General features: G+C 37.7%; 1 protein-coding gene across 1 annotated transcript in view; it reads left to right on the top strand.

Annotated features, from left to right (window-relative positions):
* Positions 1-26,933, top strand: part of CNTNAP2 (contactin associated protein 2) — a 1,639,050-nt gene that overhangs the window by 244,237 nt on the left and 1,367,880 nt on the right. Inside the window, exon 4 of the mRNA XM_070787139.1 lies at positions 12,591-12,738. Coding sequence (XP_070643240.1) covers positions 12,591-12,738 — 148 coding nt within the window. The remainder of the gene's footprint in view (positions 1-12,590; positions 12,739-26,933) is intronic.

Genomic DNA, 26,933 nt, shown 5'->3' on the forward strand with positions numbered 1-26,933 from the left:
ATTGTATGAACTAGAAGAAATATTTAGTGCACATGGTGGGAAATCTTAGTTATTAAAACTTCAGTCATGTTTAGATTATTCTACAATTAGCATCCTGAACAACTCACTACTTTTTAAAAAGTTCTTTGCTGTTGTTCATTGTTCAGTCATAAATTGTGTCTGACTCTCTAAAACCCCATGAATTGCATCATACCATGCTTCTCTGTGTGACCCAGAAGATCCTAAACTCCCCTCTGCTCTGACCACAAGTACTACACTCATTCATTTACACACCAGCCCAATAGCAGATGGGTTGGTAAAGCATCTGCCTGCAGTGCAGAAGACCTGGGTTTGATCCCTGGGTCAGTAAGTTCCCCTGAAGAAGGAAATGGCAACCCACTCCAGGATTCTTGCCTGGAGAATCCCATGGACAGAGCGTGGCAGGCTACAGTCCATGGGGTCACAAAGAGTCGGACACGACTTAGTGCTGTGTTTGTGTATCTGTGCTTCCCTGTCCTTCACCATCTCCCAATTTGTTCCAACTCATGTCTATTGATTTGGTGGTGTCATCCAACCATCTCATCCTCTGTCACATACTTCTCCTCCTGCCTTCAATCCTTCCCAGTATCAGGATCTTTTCCATGAGTCAGCTCTTTGCATCAGGTGGTCAAAGTATTAGAGATTCAGCTTCAGCATCAGTTCTTCCAATGAGCTTTCAGGGTTTATTTCCTTTAGGATTAACGTGTTTAATCTTCTTGCAGCTGAAGGGATGCTTCAAGAGTCTTCTCCAGCACCACAGTTTGAAGGCATCAAATTTTTGTCTCTCAGCCTTCTTTATGGTCCAAATGTCACATCTGTACATGACTACTAGAAAAACCACTACTGGAAAAACTATACAGACTTCTGTCAGCAAAGTGATGTCTCTACTTTTTAATACACTGTTTAGGTTTGTCATAGCTTTTCTTCCAAGGAGCAAGTGTCTTTTAATACTGTGGCTGCAGACACCATCTGCAGTGATTCTGAAGCCCTCCAAGATAAAATCTGTCACTGTTTCCACTTTTTCCTCATCTATTTGTCATGAATTGATGGGACTGGATACCATAATATTAGTTTTTTGAGTTATGAGTTTTTAGCCAGCTTTTTCACTTTCCTCTTGCACCTTCATCAAGAGGCTCCTTAATTCCTCTTTGCTTTCTGCCTTTAGAATGGTGTCATTTGCATGTCTGAGACTGTTGATATTTTTCCTGGCAATCTTGATTCCAGCTTGTGATTCATCCAGACCAGCATTTTACATGATGTATTCTGCATATAGTTAAATAAGCAGGGTGACAATATACAGCCTTGATGTACTCCTTTCCCAATTAGGAACCAGTCTGTTGTTCCATGTCCAGTTCTCTGTTGCTTCTTGACCTGTAATCAGGTTTCTCAGGAGGCAAGTAAGGTAGTCTGGTATTCCCATCTCTTGAAGAATTTTCCAGAGTTTATTGTGATCCACACAGTCAAAGGCTTTAGCATAGTCAATGAAGCAGAAGTAGATGTTTTTCTGGAATTCTTTTGCATTTTCAGTGATCTGATGGATGTTGGCAATTTGATCTCTGGTTCCTCTGCCTTTTCTAAATCCAGTTTGTACATCTGGAAGTTCTCGGTTCATGCCCTGTTGAAGCCTAGCTTGAAGGATTTTGAGCATTACTTTGCTGGGATGTCAATGAGTGCAATGGTGTGATACTTTGAGCATTCTTTGGCATTGCCTTTCTTTGGGATTGGAATGAATACTGACCTTTTCCAGTCCTGTGTCCACTGCTGAGTTTTCCAAATTTGCTGGCATACTGAGTGCAGAACTTTAACAGCACCATCTTTTAGAATTTGTAATAGCTCAGCTGGAATTCCATCACCTCCACTAGCTTTGTTCTAATGATGTTTCTTAAGGCCCACACTGACTTCTTTAAGTGCATCCTTGACTTCACATTCCAGGATGTTTGGCTCTAGGTTGGTGATCACATAATCGTGGTTATCTGGGTCATGAAGATCTTTTTTGTGTAGTTCTTCTGTGTATTCTTGCCCCCTCTTCTTAATATCTTCTGCTTCTGTTAGGTCCTTGCCATTTCTGTCCTTTATTGAGCCCATCTTTGCATGAATGTTCCCTTGGTATTTTCCCTTCCTAATTTTCTTGAAGAGATCTCTACTCTTTCCCATTCTATTGTTTTCCTCTATTTCTTTGCATTGATCACTGAGGCAGGCTTTCTTGTCTCTTCTTTCTGTCCTCTGGAACTTTGCATTCAGTTGGGTATATCTTTCCCTTTCTCCCTTGCCTTTCACTTCTCTTCTTCTTTCAGCTATTTGTAAGGCTGCCTCAGACAACCATTTTGTCTTCTTGCATTTCTTTTCCATCGGGATGGTTTTGGTTTCTGCCCTCTGTACTTTGTTATAAACCTCAATCCATAGTTCTCAAGCACTCAGCTACCAGATCTAATCCCTTGAATCTATTTGTCACCTCCACTGTATAATCTTAAGGGATTTGATTTAGGTCATACCTGAATGGTCTAATGTTTTTCCTTTCTTTCTTCAATTCAAGTCTGAATTTTGAAATAAGGAGCTCATAGTCTGAGCCATCACTTTCATGCATTGGAGGAGGAAATGGCAACCCACTCCAGCGTTCTTGCCTGGAGAATCCCAGGGATGGCGGAGCCTGGTGGGCTGCCGTCTATGGGGTTGCACAGAGTCGGACATGACTGAAGCGACTTAGCAGCAGCAGCAGCAGTCTGAGCCATAGTTAGCTCCCAGTCTTGTTTTTGATGACTGTATAGAGCTTCTCCATCTTTGGCTGCAAAGAATATAATCAGGCTGTTTTAGGTATTAACCTTCTTTGCTGCATATTTTAATAGTTTTTAGGACAGTAATAAAAGAATCACCATAGGTTTAGCCTTATTTTATTATTTTACTAAGCATGATGATTTGTGAGTTACAGAAATTCTATGTTAGTAAAAATAAAAAATAAATCCTTCTAAGCATATATACAAATCACAGCCATGTCAGGAGATTTAATAGCAGTGACATATAATTTACAAGCTTATGTAAATTGATTTGTCAGTCTTACAGTGATGACTTTGTCTGACTCTCTCATGTATCCACGAACCATATATTATTGTGTGGCATTTATCTAAATGAAGGTTGAATTTTAAAGGATAGTGTTCTATTCAAGAAATGTTCAAATTCATTTTAATTTTTCAATTTTCGATGCATTTTTTTAAATTGTAGAGGTTAGTAAAAAGCAGCTGTATATCTTAGTTTGTTTTTCTGTTCCTTTTTTTAATCCATGTGAAAAGTACAAGAATTGTAAGAACCAAATTATTTGAAAAAATAAGTTCCTTTTCAAGCCCTATGACAAAGTAGTCATTACTACTTTAAAAATACAGCATTATAGCAGACTACCCTTTCTTTTTATCATAAGTAGTGTCATTCCAGCTTTTTAATTACTTATATTAAGATCTGCAGGGAAACTGGCTAATATTACAGTAGGACTATCTTTTTAGAAAACTTCTGAGAAAAGAAAATATTAATATTGTCAAAATTAGTGTACATAAAAATGTCGAGAAAACTAAGGCATACAGGCCAAATAGGCTACCTGATAAATGAGCCAGAAAGCAAGTATATGCCCAAAATGTACATCTGATGAAAATTATCTACCAAACTTTGATATTCAAATAGGTAACATCAAATATAAAAAAAAATGTGTTGTGCCTAAATAGAAAAATCTTTATTCCTTGCTGAAAACTTGATTCTCAAGCAAAAGTCATTGTGGGAGTGGACGGACTTCTTACTTTGCCCTGGTTTGCCCAGACTAGCTGTTCAGCATCAGTTAAGTGCTCTACTTTCTCATAGCCTGAATTTATTGGTTTGAAAAAAATAAGATCCCTCCCAAAGTTAGGATTTCCTATAAGGCACAAACCATGCCGTGTGTACTAGAAAGCTTTAAATAAGAAAGTAATATATAAATATTGGATGTTGTTTTGTTAAATCAGTGACTACACCTCCTTCTAAATTTCTTAACTTTTCTGAATACTGTTATAGAACAGACATTTCACATGTATTTACACCTTTATGTTCAAGACAACGATCAATAACGCCTACTTCATTCCTCTGAAATATTTTCAACTTCAATTTAGGATAATGTCTTAAGTCTCAGTATGCTTGGAAATGAAAAGAAGTGTAAAAAACACAGTCTACTGATGCTGTGATTCTGAAGAAAATACCATATGCCATGCATTTGTTCATAAATAATAAATGTTACCCTTTCTGAAAAGCTATGCTGAACATCTCATTTTCTGTGTGACCTTTCAGTCTCATGGAGACATCTCAAAGACAATATATTTAAATCTTCACTAATTATCTTTCCCTTCAAATATCTTTGTATTAGTCAGTATTCTTTGTTGCTTTAAAAAAAAAAATACAAACACAAACCAGGGAGGACACAGGTCAGATCATCAAAAATCTTGTAGATTTACTTCTGCAGGCTCTGAATTTAGATGCTGAAATGACATCATCACAGATGGGCCTACTTTATCTTCCTCTGATGTCCATCCCTTTCTGTGATAACCAGAGTGGCCAATGGGAGCTCAGTGGATGGAGACCTTCCATTCCTAGTAGTTCTGTATTTTGCTTTGCTTTCTCCTCACGTGTTGTGCATTTGGGGTCCAGGATTGAAGACGTGTTCTGTTGCTCCTCTCCAGCATTCACTTCCACAGCATCATTCCTACCTTCTCCCTAACACCTTCAGTCCTCCAGAGCACATGTAACCAGTGTATCCCATCCACCACTCTCCTGTATTTTATAATATGCTATGGCATCTTCTACTGTTATACTAGGAACTTTGCTTTATTTGGGGAACTGTATTTTAGTGGTATGTGTGTGTGCTAAGTTGCTTCAGTTTTGTCTGACTCTTGGCGACCCCATGGACTGTAGTCCGCCAGGCTCCTCTGTCCATTGGATTCTCCAGGCAAGAATACTGGAGTGGGTTTCCATGCCCTCCTCCAAGGGATCTTCCCAACCCAGGGATCAATCCTGTGTCTTTAAGTCTCCTTCATTGATGGGCAGGCTTTTTACTACTAGTGCCACCTGGGAATCCCATTTTAGTGGCCCCAATCTTAACATTTAAATTATGTGACATTTTTACTGAAAACTCTCCAGTGAATTTTCTTTTGGCCCAATTAATATGAAGTTTACCACATTGTCATGGCCTTCAGGCCCTCCTTGCTTCTTCACTGTGCTCCATAAATTCTGGCTTCCTTCCTGCCCCCAAAACATGCAGCATATACGCAAGATGTGTGCATTTCTTACTTTTGCTTATACTATATCTATATCTATATATATATAATTATACACACACATATATATTTCTAGGAATACCTGGGACATATTGTGTGTCTGGTTCCAGAATACTCAATAAAGCAAATATTGCAATCAGGGGAGTCACATGACTTCTTTTGGTTTCACAATAAAACAATGTGAAAGTTATGTTTATACTATACTGTAGTCTGCTCAGTGTATAGTACCATTTGTCTAGAAACAATGGCCACATCTTAATTTAAAAATACTTGATTGCTAAAAAATGCTAGCCCTCATCTGAACCTTCAGGGAATTGTGATCTTTTAGCTGGTGGAGGATCTTGCATCAAAGTTGATGCTGCTGAGTGATCAACATGATGACTGTTGAAGGTTGGGGTGCCTGTGGCAATTTCTTAGGATAAGACAACATGAAGTGTGCTGTGTCAGTTGACTGTTCCTTTCATTTAAACACTTAGAGGCCATTCTCAGGCTATTAGCTGGCCTAATTTCAGTATTGTTCTCTCTCAGGGAATAGGGAGGCCCAAGGAAAGGAAAAGAGATGGAGGAATGGCAGGTCAGTGGGGAAGTCAGAATGTACAGAATGTTTATAGATTAAATTCATTCTTATATGGGTGTGGTTCAAGGCATCCCCAAGCAGTTGCATTAGTGGCATCAAAGGATCATTGACCACGCATCATGATAGTGGGTATAATAATAATGAAAAAGCTTGAAATATTGCAAGAATTACCAAATGTGACAGAGACCTGAAGTGAGCAAATGCTGTCGGAAAAATGGTGCCAGTAGACTTTCTCCAGGCAGTGGTGCCAGACACCTTCAATTATAAAAGCATCCCTGAAGCAAAAAAATGAGCCATACCTATAATATACAATACATACATATTATATAACTCAGTGTATTTAATGTATGTATGAAATCGCTCAGTTGTGTCCAACTCTTTGTGACCCCATAGACTGTAGCCTACCACGCTCCTCTGTCCATGGGATTTTCCAGGCAATAGTACTGGAATGGATGGCCATTTCCTTCTCTAGGGGATCTTCCCAACCCAGGGCTCAAACCCGGGTCTCCCACATTCTAGACAGACACTTTACCATCTGAGCCACCAATTTATTAGAGCATAGTTGATTTAAAATGCTGTGTTTTTGCTGTACATCAAAGTGAATCAATTGTATATATACAATATACAATATATATATACAATTGTATATATACATATATCCCCTCTTTTTTAGATTATTTTTCCATGTAGGTCATTAGAGAATATTGAGTAGAGTTTCCTGTGCTACCCAGTAGATCCTTGCTAGCTATCCATTTGACATATACTTCCATGCATTGGAGAAGGAAATGGCAACCCACTCCGGTGTTCTTGCCTGGAGAATCCCAGGGATGGGGGAGCCTGGTGGGCTGCCTTCTATGGGGTCGCACAGAGTCGGACACGACTGAAGCGACTGAGCAGCAGCAGCAGCAGCGTGTATATATCAATCCTGATCTCCTAGTTTATCCCTACCACCCTTTCCATACCAGTAACCCTAAGTTTGTTTCTACATCTATAACTCTATTTCTCTTTTGTAAATAAATTCTCTTGTGCCATTTTTTCTAGATTCCATATATAAGCAATATCATGTAATATTTGTTTTTGTCTGTCTCACTTCATTCAGTATTATAATCTCTAGGCCCATCCATGTTATGATGAATGGCAGCAGTTTGTTCTTTTTTATGATTGAGTAATATTCCATTGTGTGCATATACCAAATCTTTATCCATTCATTTGTCAATGAACACTTGGAGTGTTTCCATGTCCTGGCTATTGTAAATATTAAATATATCCATTGCATATTATTTATTATTTGCCCCACTTAGTACTGACATACTGTGTACTTTAATAATGCAGATGCCATGTGAGCTGAAGCTGTATTGTCCACTTCTATCTCCCCAGTGATTTGAACAGTATCTGGTGCATAAAAAGTTCTCATGTATCTCCTGAGTGAATGAATGGATATATGAATATATATCACTTTGAGCAGAAGTGCTAAGGTTGAGCCTTGGTGTGGCATCTGCCTCTCCTGAATCAGGTGGATTAAGAGTGAATATTAGGTAACATTGTAAAGAAAATCTAGGTGCTATTACTTAAAGAGAAGAGTTTGCTGGGGAGGGAAAGGATGGATGTCTACCATTTTATCCCCCCTTCCCTCTTTTTGTCGCCAATGCCAATATGTGAATAGATTCATTTATATCATTGCTCTTACTCCCTCCTCTCAAAGTGTTATTAATTCTTCTTTTGAAACATTTTCCCTTCCCACCCCGTGGCATTGACTTTGAACTCTATGACTCGTCTTTCTGCCCCCAACTCGATCTCCCACCATCCAAGATCTTCTAAATATGGCTTTTATTCTACCATTTAGAAAAGAAACACATGCTGAATTCTTCTGTCCACAATCAGAACTTGTTAAAACATTCATTTTCCAATATGAACGCTTCTTGCAGTCAGATTTATGTCCTTATCACTTATTCCTGAATATAGTTTATGTTTTCAGAGTCCACAATTTTAGTTCTAAAGTAGATTTTTTAGATAAGCTAGTCAGATCTTTTTGGGGGACAGTCATGGAGAGAAGGAATAAAATAGATGAGGGCTAGAGAAGTTACCCCTAAAGAACAAAATTTCACCACAAGTACTAGACTCAGGGTATCTCCAGCCCTAGACCTGAGTTCCCTCTTTTCTGTGTGTGTGTATTTTTAATTAATTAATTAATTTTAATTGGAGGGTAATTACTTTACAATATTCTGTGTTTTGCCGTACATCGACATGAATCAGCCACAGGTGCACATGTGTCCCCACATCCTGAACCCCCACCCACCTCCCTCCCCATGCCATCCTTCTGGATTGTCCCAGAACACCGGCTTTGAGTGCCCTGCTTCCTGCATTGAACTTGTGCTGGTCATCTATTTTACATATGGTAATATACATGTTTCAATGCTATTCTCTCAGATCATCCCACCCTCGCCTTCTCCCACATAGTCTAAAAGTCTGTTCTTTACATCTGTGTCTCTTTTGCTGCCTTGCATATAGCATCGTCATTATTGTCTTTCTAAATTCCATGTCTATGGAATATGTTGTACTGGTGTTTCTCTTTCTGACTTCTGAGTTCCTTCTTTATTCTAGTCTTTCCCAGTCCGCTCCTGTGTCCTTCTCCCTTTCTATCTCCTAAACATCATTCTGTCCTCCTATCTAGTTAAAGTCTATCTCTTTCTATAGTTCTCCTGATTACATAGTTTTCATAGGATTCCAAGGATTATTGAAATCACTAGCTATGCCATACACTTCTGTACTTCGTTTTAATGCTGCCTTTTGCAACATTTTTTTAAAATATTTTATTTTAGGCCTGTGATATCAGGATTTATAGTGAGAAATATATATTTTTGGTCTTTATCCATGCTGTCTGCCACACAGCTTCTGAAACTCCTGGGATTTCCTAAGTGATAAGTGTGATAAAGCTGAAATGGGTGTCTTTTGTTATTCATAACAAATTCCTTTCAACCCACACCTGAGTTTATGTCAATGAGGTGATTTTTGAAAATCCCCTTGATAACCTTAAGATGAAACCAACCATGTGATTTGATTAGAGAGTTGAAACTTTCAGCCACATCCTGACATCTGAGAAGGAGAGCAGGGCAGGAGATTGAGTTCAGTCCCCAGTGGCCAATGATTTGATCATCACAAATGCACACAGTAGCTGCCATAAAAATCTAGAATTTCAGGAGTTCAGAGTGCTTGGTGAATAAATAGAGGTGCTAGGAGGGTGGTACACCTGGAGTGGGCCCGCAGCCCTTCTCACCCACCTTGCTCTGTGCATCTCTTCCATCTGTTCCTGAGTCGAATCCTTCAGCATAAACCAGTAAGCTAGTTTGCAAACTGTTTTCCTGTGTTCTGTGAGCTGCTCAGCAAGCAGTTGAACCTAAGGAGGGGGTCATGGGGACCTCTGATGTATGGTCTTTCAGAAGCATCTGTGGCAAACTGGGCTGGAGATTGGCATCTGAAGTGGGGGTGCTCTTGAGGAACTCAGCCCTTCACCTGTGGGATCTGAATCTACCTCCAGGTAGATAGTGTTAGGATTGAGTTAAGGTATGGAACACTGGCTGGTGTCCACAGAGAATGGCCTGGCGTGTGGGAAAACCCATACGTCTGGTGTCAGAAATGAAGTATTAGGCAAAACAGGAGAACACAGACCAATATTTTTTTTTCTTTTTTCAGGCTTCATCAGACTAGAAATGTCTCAGAAACAGATTTCTAAGAAAGTTACTTACTGTCTGTGTTGTTTTTAATATTCATATACCACTTAGCGTCATGTAAAGCATATGTGTGTGTGTGTTAATCACTCAGTCGTGTCTGACTCTGTGACCTCATGGACTCTAGCCCTCCAGATTCCTCTGTCTATGGGATTCTCCAGACAAGAATACTGGAGTGGGTTGCCATTCCCTTCTCCAGGGGATCTTCCCAACTCAGGGATCGAACCTGGGTCTCCCACATTGAGGATGGATTCCTTACCATCTGAGCTACATGGAAGCTTATAGCTATATATGTTAAGCAAATAGTTGATCCTTAAGTTAAAATTGTTTGCTGGCTTTTGTTGAATCTTATTTAAGATAATATTTAGATTAATCTATATGTACTCAGGGAATTAATTCAGGGATTCTCACTGGTATTGCTTTTGAAGCCAGAACAACCAATAATGATATTAAAATGCAGCCAGTTTAATAAAATAAATTTGTGGCTTCTTTGTAAAACTAAAAGCTGGCTAGAAAAATACCTACAAAGAAAAAAGAGATCTGTTTTCCTTGATCAAATGTTGTCAGCACGATGCAAATAAGATGTCTATTTATGTGATGAAATTTAAGATCTAAAGCTCAAATGGTTTTGTCCAATGAAGAATTGAAGAGGATGCGGCTATGTTGAAAGGCAGTGGTAGTATGTATTGGTATGGCCAAAACGTTTGGATTTGAATTTTTTCCATAATATCTTATGAATGGTAAAAACCTGAATGAACTTTTCAGCCAACACAACAGCTTCAGGAAAACCAAGGAGAACACAGTAGGAATCATTATTGAAGAATATCTCAGTTTCCAAAGCATATAATTGTATATTTTATAGACTATTAGGACTTCCCTGGTGACTCAGCTGATAATCCACCTGCAATGCAGGAGACATAGGTTCCATCCATGGGTCAGGAAGATCCCCTGGAGAAGGAAATGGCAACCCACTCCAGTATTTTTGCCTGGAAAAACCCCATGGAAAGAAAAGCCTGGCAGGCCATGTTCCATGGGGTAGCAAATAGTAGGATGCTGCTGAACACTAGCACATGTGCGCACACACACACACACACACACACACACACACACACACACACACAGACTGTTACCCATTTTGCAGATTATTGGAGCCAACTGAATGTTCTAAAGAGTAGTTTAAATCTTGAGGAAATATTTCAACATACATTTTTGCAAACATGTATTTGTGTGCAATTAAACCAGAGCCTTCTGTTTCAAAGCTACTATGCACTTTTTATTGAAAGTATCTCTTTACTTGCTTCATAATAATTTTATGTCTTACAAAAGCTATTGTAAAAGATACATTTAAGAGAGAAAACTCCTCATTTAATGTAGAAACAAATTCAAAATATCAGTTAAGAATGCAACAGGTTAGCCATGTAATATAGTGCTTTTTTTTATTGTTCTTTTTTTTAATTTTATTTTATTTTTAAACTTTACATAATTGTAATATAGTGCTTATGTTGTATCATGTTATGACTTAAAATGTTCAGTGTTCTTTTTTATTTTTTATTTCAATGTTTAAGAGATTATTTTAAAAATATAAAAGAGGATCTCATGTGGAATATAGCTTTACAAAAACTCAAGTTATTTAAGATAGGGACAGCTAGAATGTGTATATGAAATTAAGGCTGCTGCTGCTGCTAAGTCGCTTCAGTCATGTCCGACTCTGTGCGACCTCATAGATGGCAGCCCACCAGGCTCCCCCATCCCTGGGATTCTCCAGGCAAGAACACTGGAGTGGGTTGCCATTTCCTTCTCCAGTGCATGAAGGTGAAAAGGGAAAGTGAAGTCACTTAGTCGTATCCGACTCAGCGACTCCACGGACTATAGCCTACCAGGCTCCTCTGTCCATGGGATTTTCCAGGCAAGAGCACTGGAGTGGCTGCAGCTCATGTTTAAAACTGGAGAAGGAAATGGCCATTCACTCCAGTGTTCTTATTTTGGAGAGCCCATGGACAATGGAACCTGGAGGGCTATGGGGCATGAGGTCTCCAACTCAGACACAACTTAGAAACTAAACAAGAACAACAAAGCATGTTTTAAATAGCTTACACATGTATTTCTCATTTATTTGACATATTCTAAAATATTTTTGGTCTCTTGCTTTAAATCTTCTTTACTTTAAGTTATAATTTTATATTGATATTTTCCTGTTATTAGATTGCACACTCTTTTTGAGTGTAGCATCTATGGCTTTCCTTACTCCTGGGTTTCCCATCTTACCTTGTGTTAATGCTTATTATGCAGTAAATGTTTTATAAATGTTTGCTGAGGAATGATGGCCATGACCAAAGAAAATCCTTTTGTTCTCTGCCAAAAAAAAAAAAAAAAATAGACAATATGACCTTTCAACATAAAAAAAAATTGTGGCAAATAATTCTTGACAACATCTTCTATTAATAAGACATATGAAATAAATATGTTCACATATAGTTATGCTAATAAAATGTAGAAGTCCCTGACCTCTGCACAGTGTATTCAGTTGCTCTTTTTGCCAAACTCAATGTTGAAAAGATTTTTTCAGATTTCTGATGATGCCATGGGTAGTCATGAAAAGAAGATTTTTAAAAAGCAAGAAATATGGTTGGAGTGTGTTTAAAAAAATGCATACTGCATAGTTTAAATGTAAAATAATAGAACTCATAATTGTTTACTGGATACTGCAGTGTACGTCAGAGTGTTTCATTCTTTTAACATGTGTGTGCATTTCTACATATGAAAGAACCCGTGGAAACTTTGTCCTAGCTCGCATTTAAAATTGGCCCTGTTTTTCAAATAAAGAAAGTATGGAAGCTTTTTTCAATTAGTTTATGGTTTAGAGAATATAAAATACCTCCATTGCATAAGACAGTTTAAATTTATTTCAGCACATAGAGTACGTGGTGGTTTCTAAAGTAGTTTGCCCTAATTTTCAAATCTCTCTCTCTCTTTTTTTTTTTTTGCCAGGCATTTCCTGGGAACGTCAACTCTGATAGTGTTGTCCGGCACGATTTACAGCATCCTGTCATCGCCCGCTATGTCCGCTTTGTGCCTCTGGATTGGAACGGAGAAGGCCGCATTGGGCTCAGGATTGAGGTCTATGGCTGTTCTTACTGTAAGTACCATACTGTGGAAATTGGTGGTGGGGTTTTGCCATCTCCGTTTAGTTGGTAATTTCATTATTTTGAATTATTTTAGTTGCTTTCTCTGACAGTGAATTGCCATGTATCTTTATATAAAAAACATATCAAGTTGGTCATATGTTTTAAATATATATTTACATTTTTACACAAACACGCGTATAAGAATAAACAAATAATACCTTTAGTAGAGGATTTGGGAAATGATTGTTGTTAAGTGTACGAACACAGCAGAGCTTATTAATAAAAATGCATGAGGCCTTTTGAAATATCTGAAAAGTAGAAACCTGTGCTTTTATCCATCTTTCTGACTCTTTGGAATGGATTTTGAAAATAGTCTTAAGAACTTCCTTCTGCTTCTTTTCAATTTCACCTTTTGTTCTTTTTAAAACCAACCCCTGAGTTTTGATGTCAATTATATTTTATAAGTCTACAAGTTTTATTTGTTCCTTTTAAAAACTTACTCGGTTACCTGAAGAGTTTCTTCTCCTTTAGTTGTGTTTTTTATTATCTTTTTGTATTTTTTTAGTCATCACATCTATGTCTAATGATTTCATTGTATGAATTTTTAGGGATTGTCATTCTACTGTCTGTTTCAGCCAGTTTTGTTAGGGGTATTTCTTTCCTCCTCCTCTTGGTCCTCCTTTTTTATTTTATATATATATATATAAGAGTATAGTTGCTTTACAGTGTTACATTATCTTCTGCTGCACAGCACGGTGAATAAGCCACAGGTATGCACATACCCCCTCTTGTTTTGAATTTCCTTCCCATCTAGGTTACCACGGAGCACTGAGTAGAGTTCCCTGTGCTGAACTGTAGACCTTCATTTCTTCTTCTTAACATCCTTGTCTGCCTAGCCTTCTTGTCCTCATCTTTATGCTCATCTGTCTCCTTGACTGTGACCTCAGATTCTTCTAAACATTATCTGTGGAACTCCTTTCAGGCCCGAGGTTGATGGTAGCTTCTGGAAAAGATGGATCTTTGCCTATTTGTTTCTGTGAAGGCATTCCTAACACACAATTACTGTAAAGACTACTTGAGGCTTTTTGAGGCTAGTGGGTACTACACATTCAGTTGGCAAACACAGGATTTGCAGACACTGGCTTTATTTTTATTGCCGGCTGTGCTGCGTGGCTTGCAGGATCTTAGTTCTCTGACCAGGGACTGAACCCATGTCCTTGGCAGTAAAAGTGCTGAGTCCTAATCAGTGGATCACCAGGGAATTCCTCCAAACACCAGCTTTAGAATATGAATTGTCTGGTAAAATGGTCCTCTCCTCCCAGGAAGCTTTTCTTCCTGTTCTAATTGGCTGGGAAAGGCGAGGCTGGATACACACAGCATTGGGAATTAGATCAGCTTCAAGAAGGAATTTCCTACTAGACTTTCCCCCACCACTGCCTACAGACCCATAACAACAAAAGCTTAACTGCAATCAGAAAATGCAAATGTCCTATTGGAAAACCTTTATAAAAAGTAACAAAACATTTGATAGTTTAAAATAAAAACTATATAAAAATTTCACCTCTGTATGAATTTAGTAACTATAATGATGACCAAATCATATTTCTTGTGTGTGTGTTTAGTCCTTCAATTCTGTCTGACTCTGAAAGAATCCTGGAGTAGCCGTTTCTTCCTCCAGGGTCTCTTCCCAACCCAGGGATTGAACCCGGGTCTTCTGCCTTGCAGGTGGATTCTTTACCACTGACCTACCTGGGAAGATTAGGGAAGAACAGAACTCTGGGTTCACATTTATTCTAGCTGTCATCATCGAAATGGGAGGGCTAAAACAAAATGGGATATTTTTGTCTGCATGACATATTTTCTAAGAAACATGTTCAGCTTTCAACAAATGAAAAAGAAGTAATATTCTCCATGGAAACATGCTATGTATAATCTATTTTATTAATAATTATTTATTGAGCAATTTTCATGGATCATGAAATATGCTCAATGTTAGTAGTATCACAGGGAATAAGATAAACATGGTATGAGAGACAAAGTGGAGCAATTATTCCAGTAGTGGTATCTATTGAGAAACATCATGAGAAACGGGGCTGGAAGAAGCACAAGCTGGAATCAAGATTGCCAGGAGAAATATCAATAACCTCAGATATGCAGATGATACCACCCTTATGGCAGAAAGTGAGGAAGAACTAAAGAGCCTCTTGATGAAAGTGAAAGAGGAAAAGTTGGCTTAAAGCTCAACATTCAGAAAACTAAGATCGTGGCATCTGGTCCCATCACTTCATGGGAAACAGATGGGGAAACAGTGACAGATTTTATTTTTCTGGGCTCCAAAATCACTGCTGACGGTGACTGCAGCCATGAAATTAAAAGATGCTTACTCCTTGGAAGGAAAGTTATGACCAACCTAGATAGCATATTCAAAAGCAGAGACATTACTTTGCCAACAAAGGTCCGTCTAGTCAAGGCTATGGTTCTTCCAGTAGTCATGTATGGATGTGAGAGTTGGACTATAAGGAAAACTGAGCACCGAAGAAATGATGCTTTTGAACTGTGGTGTTGGAGAAGACTCTTGAGAGTCCCTTGAACTGCAAGGAGATCCAACTAGTCCATCCTAAAGAAGACCAGTTCTGGGTGTTCATTGGAAGGACTGATGTTGAGGCTGAAACTCCAATACTTTGCCCACCTGATGGGAAGAGCTGACTCATTTGAAAAGACCCTAATGCTGGGAAAGAGCGAAGGCAGGAGTAGAAGGGGATGACTGAAGATGAGATGGTTGGATAGGATCACCGACTCAATGGACATGAATTTGAGTAAACTTTGGGAGTTGGTGATGGATAGGGAGGCCTGGCATGCTGCAGTCCATGGGGTCGCAAGAGTCGGACACAACTGAGTGACTCATCTGACTAAGTATCTGTTGGGCTACAAATTATGAGGGTTAAATTTTGCCCAAAGATACACAGCCTGAGTGCTTGAGCTGAAAGGGAAACCAGACATCCTGGTGGTACAACCAGAGCTCACTCCCACTACTATTTTCCTATTCCTAAATTCTAACAAAAACTCCATGGGATATTCACCAGCTCAATAAGTGAATTATATTGACACCCCAGAAGCAGCCATCAAGCCTTCTCTGAGTTACTACTACTTAAATTCACCTGATTTTTATCCCCATAGATTAAGGGTTTTTTTGTGTGTCTTTTTAATTTTAAATTTTCATACAAATGAAATGATAAATTACACATTATTTCCCCTCTGAGTTCTTTAGTTCAAAATAATATTTGTGAAAAATTACCCATTTTGTTATCTGAAGTATTTATTTATTTTCCTGAGTAATATTATTTTGTTGTATGCTTATTCTACAATTATGTATTCATTTCATGTTGATAAACATTGAGTTGTTTCCAGTTGTTGGCTATTTCAGTAGAATTGCTATAGACATTTTTCATGGTATAGACCTAGCAAGGGTTAATACCAAATTAGGATACACAGCATTTTCCTAATGGCTGGATCAATTTAGACTCTCAGAACCAAAGTACTAGAGTCCCTCCTTGTGCCACAAGTCCGCCATTTAGAAATGAATGTTTGAAAGTTTTAGCTGTGGTGGTGCATGTTCGTTATATGAAGGTTAGTTTTAATGAACATTTTTCAAGTTTTTAAAGAGGTTATCCTTACTGGTCATTTGTACACCCTCTATTTTGAAGGAATTGTTGAGAACCATGCCCGTACTTCTGTTGAATTGTCTTTTGTTTGTCTAATAATTTTTAAAACCAACCCTGCCTTTTTTTTTTTTTTTTCTTCCTCATGATGCTATATAGACATGCATCTTACTTTTGAGATGGCTTTCTTTGGACATAGCCATTTTAAAACCAACACTGTCAATGAAGGTACTTTCGAATCCACAGTAAATGGCAAAAGCAGTGTGCCAAAGGTTGTATAGTCCATTGACTCAGATGCGATTTAAAATATGACAGTGTGTTCTGTAATCGTGTCAAGTAGCTTTGTAAAAAGGTGAGCGAGTGCTATCATGAGGTTTTCCATCAAGCCTGGTACTCGGCAATCACGAGATGAGAAGGAAACATGCTTGAAGCTAAATAGGAAGCTTAGCTTTCCTAGTATATACACCTCTCTAGAGGAAAAAATCCTACACGTTGGGAAACTGGATTAATATTTATGCCAATAGATGCCAGTGGAGCAAATGATAAATTGACCACATAAAGTAAGATAAAACTTCATACCAAGTTGTAAATGTTCTAGATCTTCTCCAGACACAGCCACTCATGGTTATTGAGCACTTGAAATGTAGTTAAGACAATTGAGAACTAAGCTTTATTTAATTTCCATTGATTTGAATTTGAGATTAACTAGCGTGACCATTGGCTACCATATTGGATGGTACAGATCATAAGAACCAAAGCAACTACTTCTTATTTCCCTCTTGTGTCCTTTTATAATCTAAGCAGCCTGTAACACTTATTTCTAATGGAAATCTCTAATTTTTTTCCTAGTTTGGAAAATGATACTTTAATCATCATGGGAACTGTCTCTACTATCAAAACTTTGATGACTAGTCTTTCCTCTGTTGCTGTTGCTTTATAGTTACTCAGTCATGTCCTACTCTCTTGCAACCCCATGATGGACTGTAGCCCTCCAGGCTCCTCTGTTCATGGGATTTCCGGAAAAGAAAACTGGAGTGGGCTGCCATTTCCTTCTCCAAGTTATTTTTCTAACCAGGTGATTTTTCTAACTGATATCCAGACCCCATTATTTCTCATACATCTATGTATGAAGAATGTAAAATATACTTATGTTTTTTTTTCCAAGAAAAAATACATGTCTGTAATAAGAAAATGATGTGTTAAACATATTTATTATGGGAAGCATTTCGAAGGTTACTGTGTGATAAATTTACTTGTATTGGAATTCAGACTAGAGTGGACCCTTAGATGGCTTTCTATTTTATTTTTTTTCATTTATTGGACTATTGATTTGTCTCAAGGGCTTTGTTTAAGGTTTCAGTGATAAGGGAATTATGGATCTTTGAGAGGGGAAATTTCAGTCAGAAACAGTCATATTTTACCCCTTTAATAATAGTAGTTCTGCCAGGGTCCAGCAAGGAGAATCTAGGCTTGCATCACTCACACAGAAAAATGATTTTTCTCATCGTCTAAGAAACCCCTTAGGGGATTTGTCTGAGATCTGTCTTATACCTGCAGGTTAAGAAATGGGGTTGTTCTTCTTTTCCTTCAAAGTTTTCCAGAAGAACTAGAGAAGAAAAAAATATCACTAGATTGCTGCTTCTTTGGGAGTGTATACCTACTGTAATTCCCGTTGTATTTGTCAACTTTCTTCTCTGCGGTCTTTCCACAATCACTCTGTCATCTGAAAGATTAGGTACTTTTTAAGGCTGAAAGAAGTTCACTCTGTTCCAGGTGAAGGAAGTTTAGTTTCAGGCCACTGCTTTTAAGCCTCTAGGACCTCTGCTGTTTTTGTTTCCTGACTTGTCTTGATGGTAATATGTATTCCAACTTCAATGAATTTTGACTCATTTTAAATCATTCTGCTCCCTCTACATTTGGTTTCCCTCAAATTCAGTTGAAACAAGGGCATGCTGTTATTTTAAAAACTTAATGATATTCCTCATGTCTTCTGACTCAGTAAGCTTGCTCCCCAAACACTGATGCTAATCTTCTTACTCTGTACCAAAGGGACTGCATGAGGCAGAAGGGAGAGGTCTTATTCTAATAACTTTCAAAAATCAGTTATCGCTGAAACACTCAAACATTCATCTTACAAAAGCCCTGCATGGTTTATTGATTAAAGTAGTGAGTGTTTTTTTATAGCATATACTGAATTAGCTTTTAACTAGAGTCTCCATAAATGTAAGGCAGCACCTTCACAAATCAGGGTACACAGAAATCAAGGTGATTTTTATGTATGCATTCAGTGTGGATGAATAACTAGTAAAGCCTGTAAATATTTCCCAATGCAAATCCAGGTGGAAAATAAGTGCCAGATGGGGAGGAAGGCATATGAGGGGATGGCAAATACAAGTAGTAGCAGGACAGTGTTTTGTCCTCTTCATGCTGTGCTAGTGGGAATATCCTCTTCTTGGGACCACAGTCTACTCCCCTAGCGCCCTTGCAGCCTAGACAGGAGATGCTGCCATGCGTGTGTATATTAGGTTCCAAGGGCTGTTGTAAAATAATACTATGAACTGTGAGCTTAGGACAACAGAAATTTATTCTCTCATGGTTCTGGAGACATAAGTCTGGAATTAAGGTGTTAGCATAGTTGTTTCTGTCTGGAGACTCGGAGTAACTGACCCATACCTCTCCTCTAGCATCTGATGGTGGTGGTGTTTAGTAGCTCAGTCGTGTCCAACTCTTTGTGACCCCATGGACTGCCGCACGCCAGGCTTCCCTGTCCACCACCAGCTCCTGGAGCTTACTCAAACTCATTTCCATTGAGTCAGTGATGCCATCCAACCATCTCATCCTCTGTTGTCCCTTTCTTCTTCCACCTCCAATCTTTTCCAACATCAGAGTCTTTTCTGATGAGTTGGTTCTTCGCATCAGGTGGCCAAAGTATTGGAGCTTCAGCTTAAGCATCAGTCTTTCTAGCGTCTGGTGGTTGTCAGCAGTTCTTGGTGTTCTGTGACCTCTTGCTGCTTCATTCCAATGCCTGCCTCTGTCTTTACATGGTTGTCTTCCCTCTGTGTGCCTGTCTCTGTATCCTCACATGGGTATCTTATCTCTATGTATTTATGTCTCAGTATCTTTACATGGCTCTCTTGCCTCTGTGTGTCTGTCTCTGTACCTTCACATGACCATCTTCCCTCTGTATTTCTATCTCTGTGTCTTCACTTGGCTGTCCTACAAGGACATCAGTCGCTGGAGTCACCCTTACCCAGTATGACTTCATCTTGAAGGAACTGATTACCTCTGCAAAGACCCTATTTCCAAGTAAGGACACATTTTGACTTTCTTGGTGGTTATGTGTTTGGGAGAAATGTAATTCAACCCAGTGCAGTATTTATTCATTGAGATAAGTAAGAATTTCCATGAAGATCAGTGTAGTTGGGCAGAGAAATAAGAAATACTTCTGAATGTCAACCCATGTTTTCCTGTTTACATTAGATGTTTCATTTTGCATAATACTTATATTGTTGTGTTTTGTGTTCATCTGATGCACACATACGTACATACACATACACTCATGAAGTTTAAATTTTGGGAATCAATGTATCATCACACAGATTCATCTATCTCATTAGCATTTGTTGAATTGTATTTGTAAAGCATTCTACTAATTTAAAATCTAAAATGCAAATCAGATCCTATCACACCTCTGCTTAAAGCACTTTACGAGCCTACCTAGAAAGTCTGAGTTGTTCGCTTGAAATACAGTGCCCGTCCTATTACCTCTGCTGCTACATCGTGTCATTTGCATGTTGTACTCTGTGCTCCGCTATACAAACTGTCCTTTTTTCTGAGTATCTGACCTGCTTCTGTAACTTGCACTCACTCAAAGTATCCTCCCTCTCCATCATTCTCCTGATCAATTTGTCTTATCCTCCAAGATTCAGTTGAGATGTGATTTCCAAGAAGAAGGTTTTCCTGAATTTCTATAATGAGCCACATAATTTATTTTTACATAGTCAATTATACTGTGTATTAGGTTGTTGCAAATGTACTTGTGACTTCAGAGCATGAAGTTTAAATCATTGTATTGTCATTCAGTCGCTCAGTCATGTCCATCTCTTTGCAACACCATGGACTGCAGCATGGCAGGCTTCTCGGTCCTTCACGATCTGCGGGAGTTTGCTCAAACTCATGTCCATTGAGTAGGTGATGCCATCCAACCACCTCAGCTTCTGTTGTCCCATTCTCCTCCTGTCCTCAATCTTTCCCAGAATCAGGGTCTTCTCCAGTGAGATGGCTCTTCACATCAGATCATTATAACTAGGCTCAAACGTATCTTTATAAACAAAATACGAACCATTACAATCAACACATTTTTGCCAATAAGAAATAAGTTTGTTTGTTCTTGTAGTGTACAAAATCTGTGCTTTGGGGTTTGACAAACTCTTGGAAAACATTTTCTGCCACCTGCTGGTTGTGGAAGGATTTTCCCTGCAAAAAGTTGTCAAGACGGCTTGAAGAAGTGGTAGTCAGGTTGACAGAGGGCAGGTGAATATGGTGGATGAGGCAAAACTCTGTAGCCCAGTTCGTTCAACTTTTGAAGCATTGCTCGTGCGATATGCAGTCAGGCATTGTTGTGGAGAAGACGTGGGTCCTTTCTACTGAAGAAATGCTGTCTGCAGGCATTGCAGTTTTTGGTGCATCTCATCAATTTGCTGAGCATACTTCTCAGATACAATGGTTTCACCGGGATTCAGGAAGCTGTGGTGGATCAGACAGGCAACAAACCACCGAACAGTGACTGTGACCTTTTTTTAGTGCAAGTTTGGTGTTGGGAATTGCTCTGTAGCTTCTTCTCAGTCCAGCCACTGAGCTGGTTGTTGCCAGTCATTGTATAAAATCCCCTTTTCATCACATGTCACAATCCAGTCAAGAAATGGTTCATTGTTGTTGGATAAACATAAAAGAAGACATTTTGAAAGGACAATTTTTTTTTTTTTAATTTTTGGTGAGCTCAAGAGGTACCCATTTATTGAGGTTTTTCACCTTTTCAATTTGCTTCAAATGCCAAACCACCACAGAATGGGTGATGTTGAGTTATTTGGTAAATTCTCATGTAGTTATAAGAGGATCAGCTTCAATGAGCCTCTCATTTCCTTGTTGTTGGCTTTCAATGACTTGCCACTGTGCTTCTCATCTTCAAGGCTCTTGTCTCCTTTGCAACACTTCTTGAATCACCATTGCACTATATGTTCATTAACAGTTCCTGGGCCAAATGAATTGTTGATGTTGTGAGTTATCTCTGTTACTTTACGACCCATTTTTTAACTCAAATAAAAAAATCACTCAAATTTTCTTTTTTTTCTAACATAATTTCCCTAGTCTAAATAAATGTAAAATACACCACAAGTAATGTCATTAGCAAAAAAAAAAAAAAGGCAAGAAATGAGCATTAAAATGCTGTACAACATAAATATGTTTATTTAAGAATGTATTCCTTTATCAACTGGCAAAGTTCAGCAATGCAAAACTGCACTTACTTTTGCACCAACCTAATAAATATTTCTGGTATTTATTTATCAAATATTTGATATTTGTCAAAACATTCCAAAATATAGCAGACTGTAAGATATTGGAGGGAGAGGGCAGAGAGTCATCTTAGCTGTCATTTGCATTCCACTAATTAGCACATTCCCAGCATACAATTTATGTTTGCTGAACTGAACTAATGTCTGATCTAAATGATACAGACCTAATTTATTCCCTCAGTGAAAATTGATTACTGTTTGATGGTGTATAGAGTCTTTCATTGGTTGAACAGAGTATGATTCTGTTATATAAGGGGCCCACAGAATGTTGAAATAATTGCTAAACTGAATATCTTAATAGATGTATCAAAAGAGTCTTAAAAACTCAGTATTTCAGTATTTCTTTCTCCAGTTAAACATTTCTAGACTTTGTTTTATTTCTATTTAAAGTTATCTTAAAGTACAATTTCATGAGGATGCTTCATGGATTAGAAATATGAATAGTTTAGTATCAGAAGGAAGAATATCGCACTTATTAATTTACTTGAATTTTATATCAAGTAATGTGTAAATGAAAGTAAATTAATAAAGTTTTAGTCTCTCAGTGGTGCCCAACTCTTTGCAACCCCATGGACTGCAGCCTACCCGGGTCCTCTGTCCATGGAATTTTCCAGGCAAGCATACTGGAGTGGTTTGCCATTTCCTTCTCCAGAAATATAAACATAGATTTAATAGGGACTGCACTAACTGCCCAGTGGTTAAGACTTGGCCTTCCAATGCAGGGATGCAGGTTCCACCCATGAGGCTAAAAGATTAAACAGAAGAAGTACTGTAACAAATTAAATAAAAACTTTTAAAATGTTCCAGATCAAAAAAATCTCTTAAAAAATAGATTTAATAGCTATCAAAGTCAAGTTACACATAGTAAAGAGATAATTAAAATTGTCATGCAAATATATTATATATGCAAGGACATGCTGTGATCTTTAGCTTGTGTGCAATTAGATAAAAATAAATGCATTTGCTGTGTATAACCGGAAATAGTCTTGTTATTAAGAGAAATGAAACTTTGATTCAAGCACAAATAGTGTTATTCCATTCTTTAAAAAGTAGGTTGTATTTCAAACTGGAATTGGGATACTTTGAAATAGACTGTGTATATCTAATTATGGGTCTGGAAATGAATTTGAGCAAACTCTGAGAGATAGTAGAGAATTGAGGAGCCTGGCATGCTGCAGTCTATGGGGTTGCAAAGAGTTGGACACAACTTAGCAACTCAGTAACTGTTGCGGATCACCTCACTGGTGATAACATCACTACTGATCATTCTTGCAGCTGTCTGGTATTTGTTGAGTTAGTGAAAATGTACTGGATCATTTGTGTCATGGTCTTTACTTTTTTAACAATCTAAAAGTATAGATATAAAACATAACAAGCATCATTTTATGTAGTAAAAAGTCAGGTACTTAGTTTCATTCGTAGATTGACATTTGAGGCTGACATTTGCATTGGAAGGAAATTTACCGTATGAAAAACAAAGAAATGCATTCTCATTTTTCATGTCTATGGAGATACTAGCTTTCAGCATTTAATTAATTTTTTCGAGTGTAATTTATTTACTTGCAAGATACTGTTGAATCTGTTCAATGAGAAGACATAGCAAGTGTAGCATTCTACTTTAAGTACAAGGCAGTCACAAATGACAGTTAGTTCATATTTTGGAAAAATATTTAGTAAGTCACTGGTTTAGAAACAGATATTCCTTGTATTGCTTACTTCAAAATCTAACTTTAAACTTACCCTTGAGAATTTAAGAGTTCACATATAAAATCAACAGTGTTGATTTAAAGAAAACTAAAATTATTAGTACCAAATAACATATAAGCCCCATGTTTGCAGCCCCAAATTAGGAATAATCATATACTTCTATTATTGTGGAATAAGAAATGATATATTTTTATTGAAAATGTTAGTCCAAAGTTCTTTTCACAAGATAATTTTCCAAGAAAAAATAAGCATATTAAAGCAAAGCATAATATTTTATAACTTGCTGAAGATAATAAAATGATGAAAATAACCATGCTTCAATGTGATTTACAAATAAGGCATTTTGATTAAAACAAAGATATGTATGTGTGCTCTACCAGAACTTGAAAAACTTCCCAAGAGACCTCCAGCCCAATCCCTTATTTTACTAATGAGGAAGCCAAAACTAACAGATTTATGTGATTTGCATAAGGGGTTCATTGCAGAGGTAGGAATCCTGCAAAGCAGTCTGGAGCAATGCTTCCTCTTTGACATTTGATACCTCACCCCTCTTATTAATTATTCTTTTCTTCTTCTCTACTCACTAGGACTTTTTATAATCACAGTGGTGACCTGCATAAAATATTATTTGTAGATTTCAGTGACTATAAACATTCTTAATGGTTTTCACTGTAAAAACCTATACAAGGAGATATTTACCAAGAAAAATATCTCAACAATATAGCATATCCCTAATGTCCAGTAGGAAAATTTAAATGACTGATTGTCAAAATTTATGCATTTAAGGACAACTTGAAAACAATACAACTCAACCTCTCTTTGCATTTTTTGGTGCAGAATGTTTATCAACCTTAGTGTATTTCCAAGAAAATCTCAGCTCCTGAGATCTTTTAACTCCTTTTTACATAAATATTAATTCTTATATATATGTTAGGTAATTGCAAACAGCATTAAAATTCAAGCTACAGTTATATAGTTCATCAATATTTTTCTTACAATTCTTGTCTGATACAAGGGAAGAAGTAAAATTTAAAGTGTTGCAAATATAAACTGAGTTTTTTTTAAATTCATTTTCTATTCCTGAGTTGTTAGTCTGAATTATCTCTATTTAAATTAGCTTAGCTAGGGGGAGAGAAGAACAAATATTTAAATTGGCAATTATCACCTTCATGAATTGAAAGTAATAATATAATAAAATAATCATTTAATAAGCTGACTTTTATAATTCTAACAATCCCAATTACTTGAACATATCATTTAAAAATTAGAAATCAGTCATTTTAAAACCTTTGATTATTTATTCTTATTAAACTAGTGTCCAATCATTTATACCTAGACTTGAAGAGAATTATCACAGTTTTCCTTTTTATACTCCTATTATGGATGGAAAACATATGTAGTATTGGATTGGCCAAAAGGTTCATTCAAGTTTGTCCAAAGGAGGTAACAGAAAAGTTGAAATGAGCTTTTTGGCCAACCCGATATTTTCTTATGCTCCAAACAGTGTCATGTTGATCTTTCAGCCTTCATGATTGTTTTGGGAGAAGGTAAAGAAGCTGTTCTATGATTCACTTCATTTCCAGTTCCTGGGGAAATGTTCTTAAGAAAGATGGCAGCTGACCTGCGCCAATTTCTTTAAACATTCCAATTATGGTACCTGGAAGCTCCACCAAATAATTATCTTTTCTAGGAGGAAAGTCTTCATCTGTGGAATGTTTTGAATTGTATATCCCTTTTTAGGTTGCTTTAGTTTCTCTGGTTTATATTCATGGCTCCCTGAAAAATAATTCTTAAGCTAGGTAATTACTGAGGTGCTGAATGAAGGTTTCATAACCTGAATGCTCAGAAATAGGTAGGAACTATGCCTCACCCCTGGGTCAGGACGATCCCCTGGAGAAGGGTGTGGCAACCCACTCCAGTATTTTTGCTTGGAAAATCACATAGACGGAGGAGCCTGGTGGGCTACAGTCCACGGGGTTGCAGAGTCAGACAAGAATGAGTGGCTAACACTTTCACTTTGATGCCTCATCCCTGAGCTAAGGGAACAGTCTGGGCTGGGGGACCTTACGCATGGGAGCAGGGTGTGAGACGAAGTCGGCGGCAGGTTATCTGAATTACCTGACACCCTTCTCATTTTTCTTAGGTGTTAGTGTACATACTATTGGGCCTTAATTTTAGGTCTTATATTAAAGTCTCTCGATTACTTGTTTCTTAAAGTTATGGTAAAATTAGGCTCTGGATAAAACCTTTATTTGTATAAATGTGATTTAACCGTCTAATCCAAATATCACCACGTGGATTGTATTAATTACCAGACTTGGTCAAATCAACAGCATGCAAAACCTCAAGCAGTGTTCTTCCTTCCCTGTAGTTCAGCAACTGTTTATCAGGTTGCATATATTTAGTTTGTGCTATTTTAAACTCTCTAGCAACCGCATTTGCGTACCATACGAAATAAATCTAGAGATTGGACAAGTACCTTCTTACAATTATTTTGAAATGAAAATGTTCCAGTGCTTGGGAGGGAAATCCTCTTTCCTATGGCATTGTGTTTAAATTCAAAAGATCATTCCTGTCCTGATATCATTTTATAAGGCTTTCCTGTGTTGTGCAGGAGAAGGTGAAAGTGTGACTGAATTTACTCACTGTTACAAGTATTTGAGTACACCTGGTTCAGTGGCCCCTCTGATTAACCTCTACTCCAAATTCAGATATGTTATGTCCATCTATTACAGGGGATGGTTTTAGTTGACCCAAAATAATGCATATTTACTAATGCTAGAGTCAGCATTCAAAGAGCAGGTGCAGTGATTATTACAACACAACCCAGGGAGAGGTCCAGAAGCAGGTCTGAGGGCTGCAGCAGAAAGGGGGTTTCTCCAGCTGAGCTTTCATCAACCATGTTTATGGTGAAATGAGACACAAATTCATTTAAAACCATGCTACCGAGGAGGTACTCAATTCAAGGTCATAAGATGACTGGAGAACACGTTGTGGTTCCCCCTTCATCACAGAACAGTGTGGACTCATTCTGGTCTTGGCCCCAAACTTTTCAGCGTGATGGTAGAATCTCCTCCATCTCCCACATGATCTTCCAATGTCACTCGAGATCACCTCATTGCCTTCAGTTTTTCTAGTTTGTGGCACTTAATCTCTATTTTCTTTTTACTTACTTTTCTTTAATATTTCTAAAATAAAATAATGTTTTAAAGCAAATCACATTTTATACTCTGGCAGCAGAGAATATCAGTATAGATCAAAGTCTCT

Source organism: Bos indicus, chromosome 4, assembly GCF_029378745.1.
Source record: "Bos indicus isolate NIAB-ARS_2022 breed Sahiwal x Tharparkar chromosome 4, NIAB-ARS_B.indTharparkar_mat_pri_1.0, whole genome shotgun sequence".
NCBI lineage: Eukaryota > Metazoa > Chordata > Mammalia > Artiodactyla > Bovidae > Bos > Bos indicus.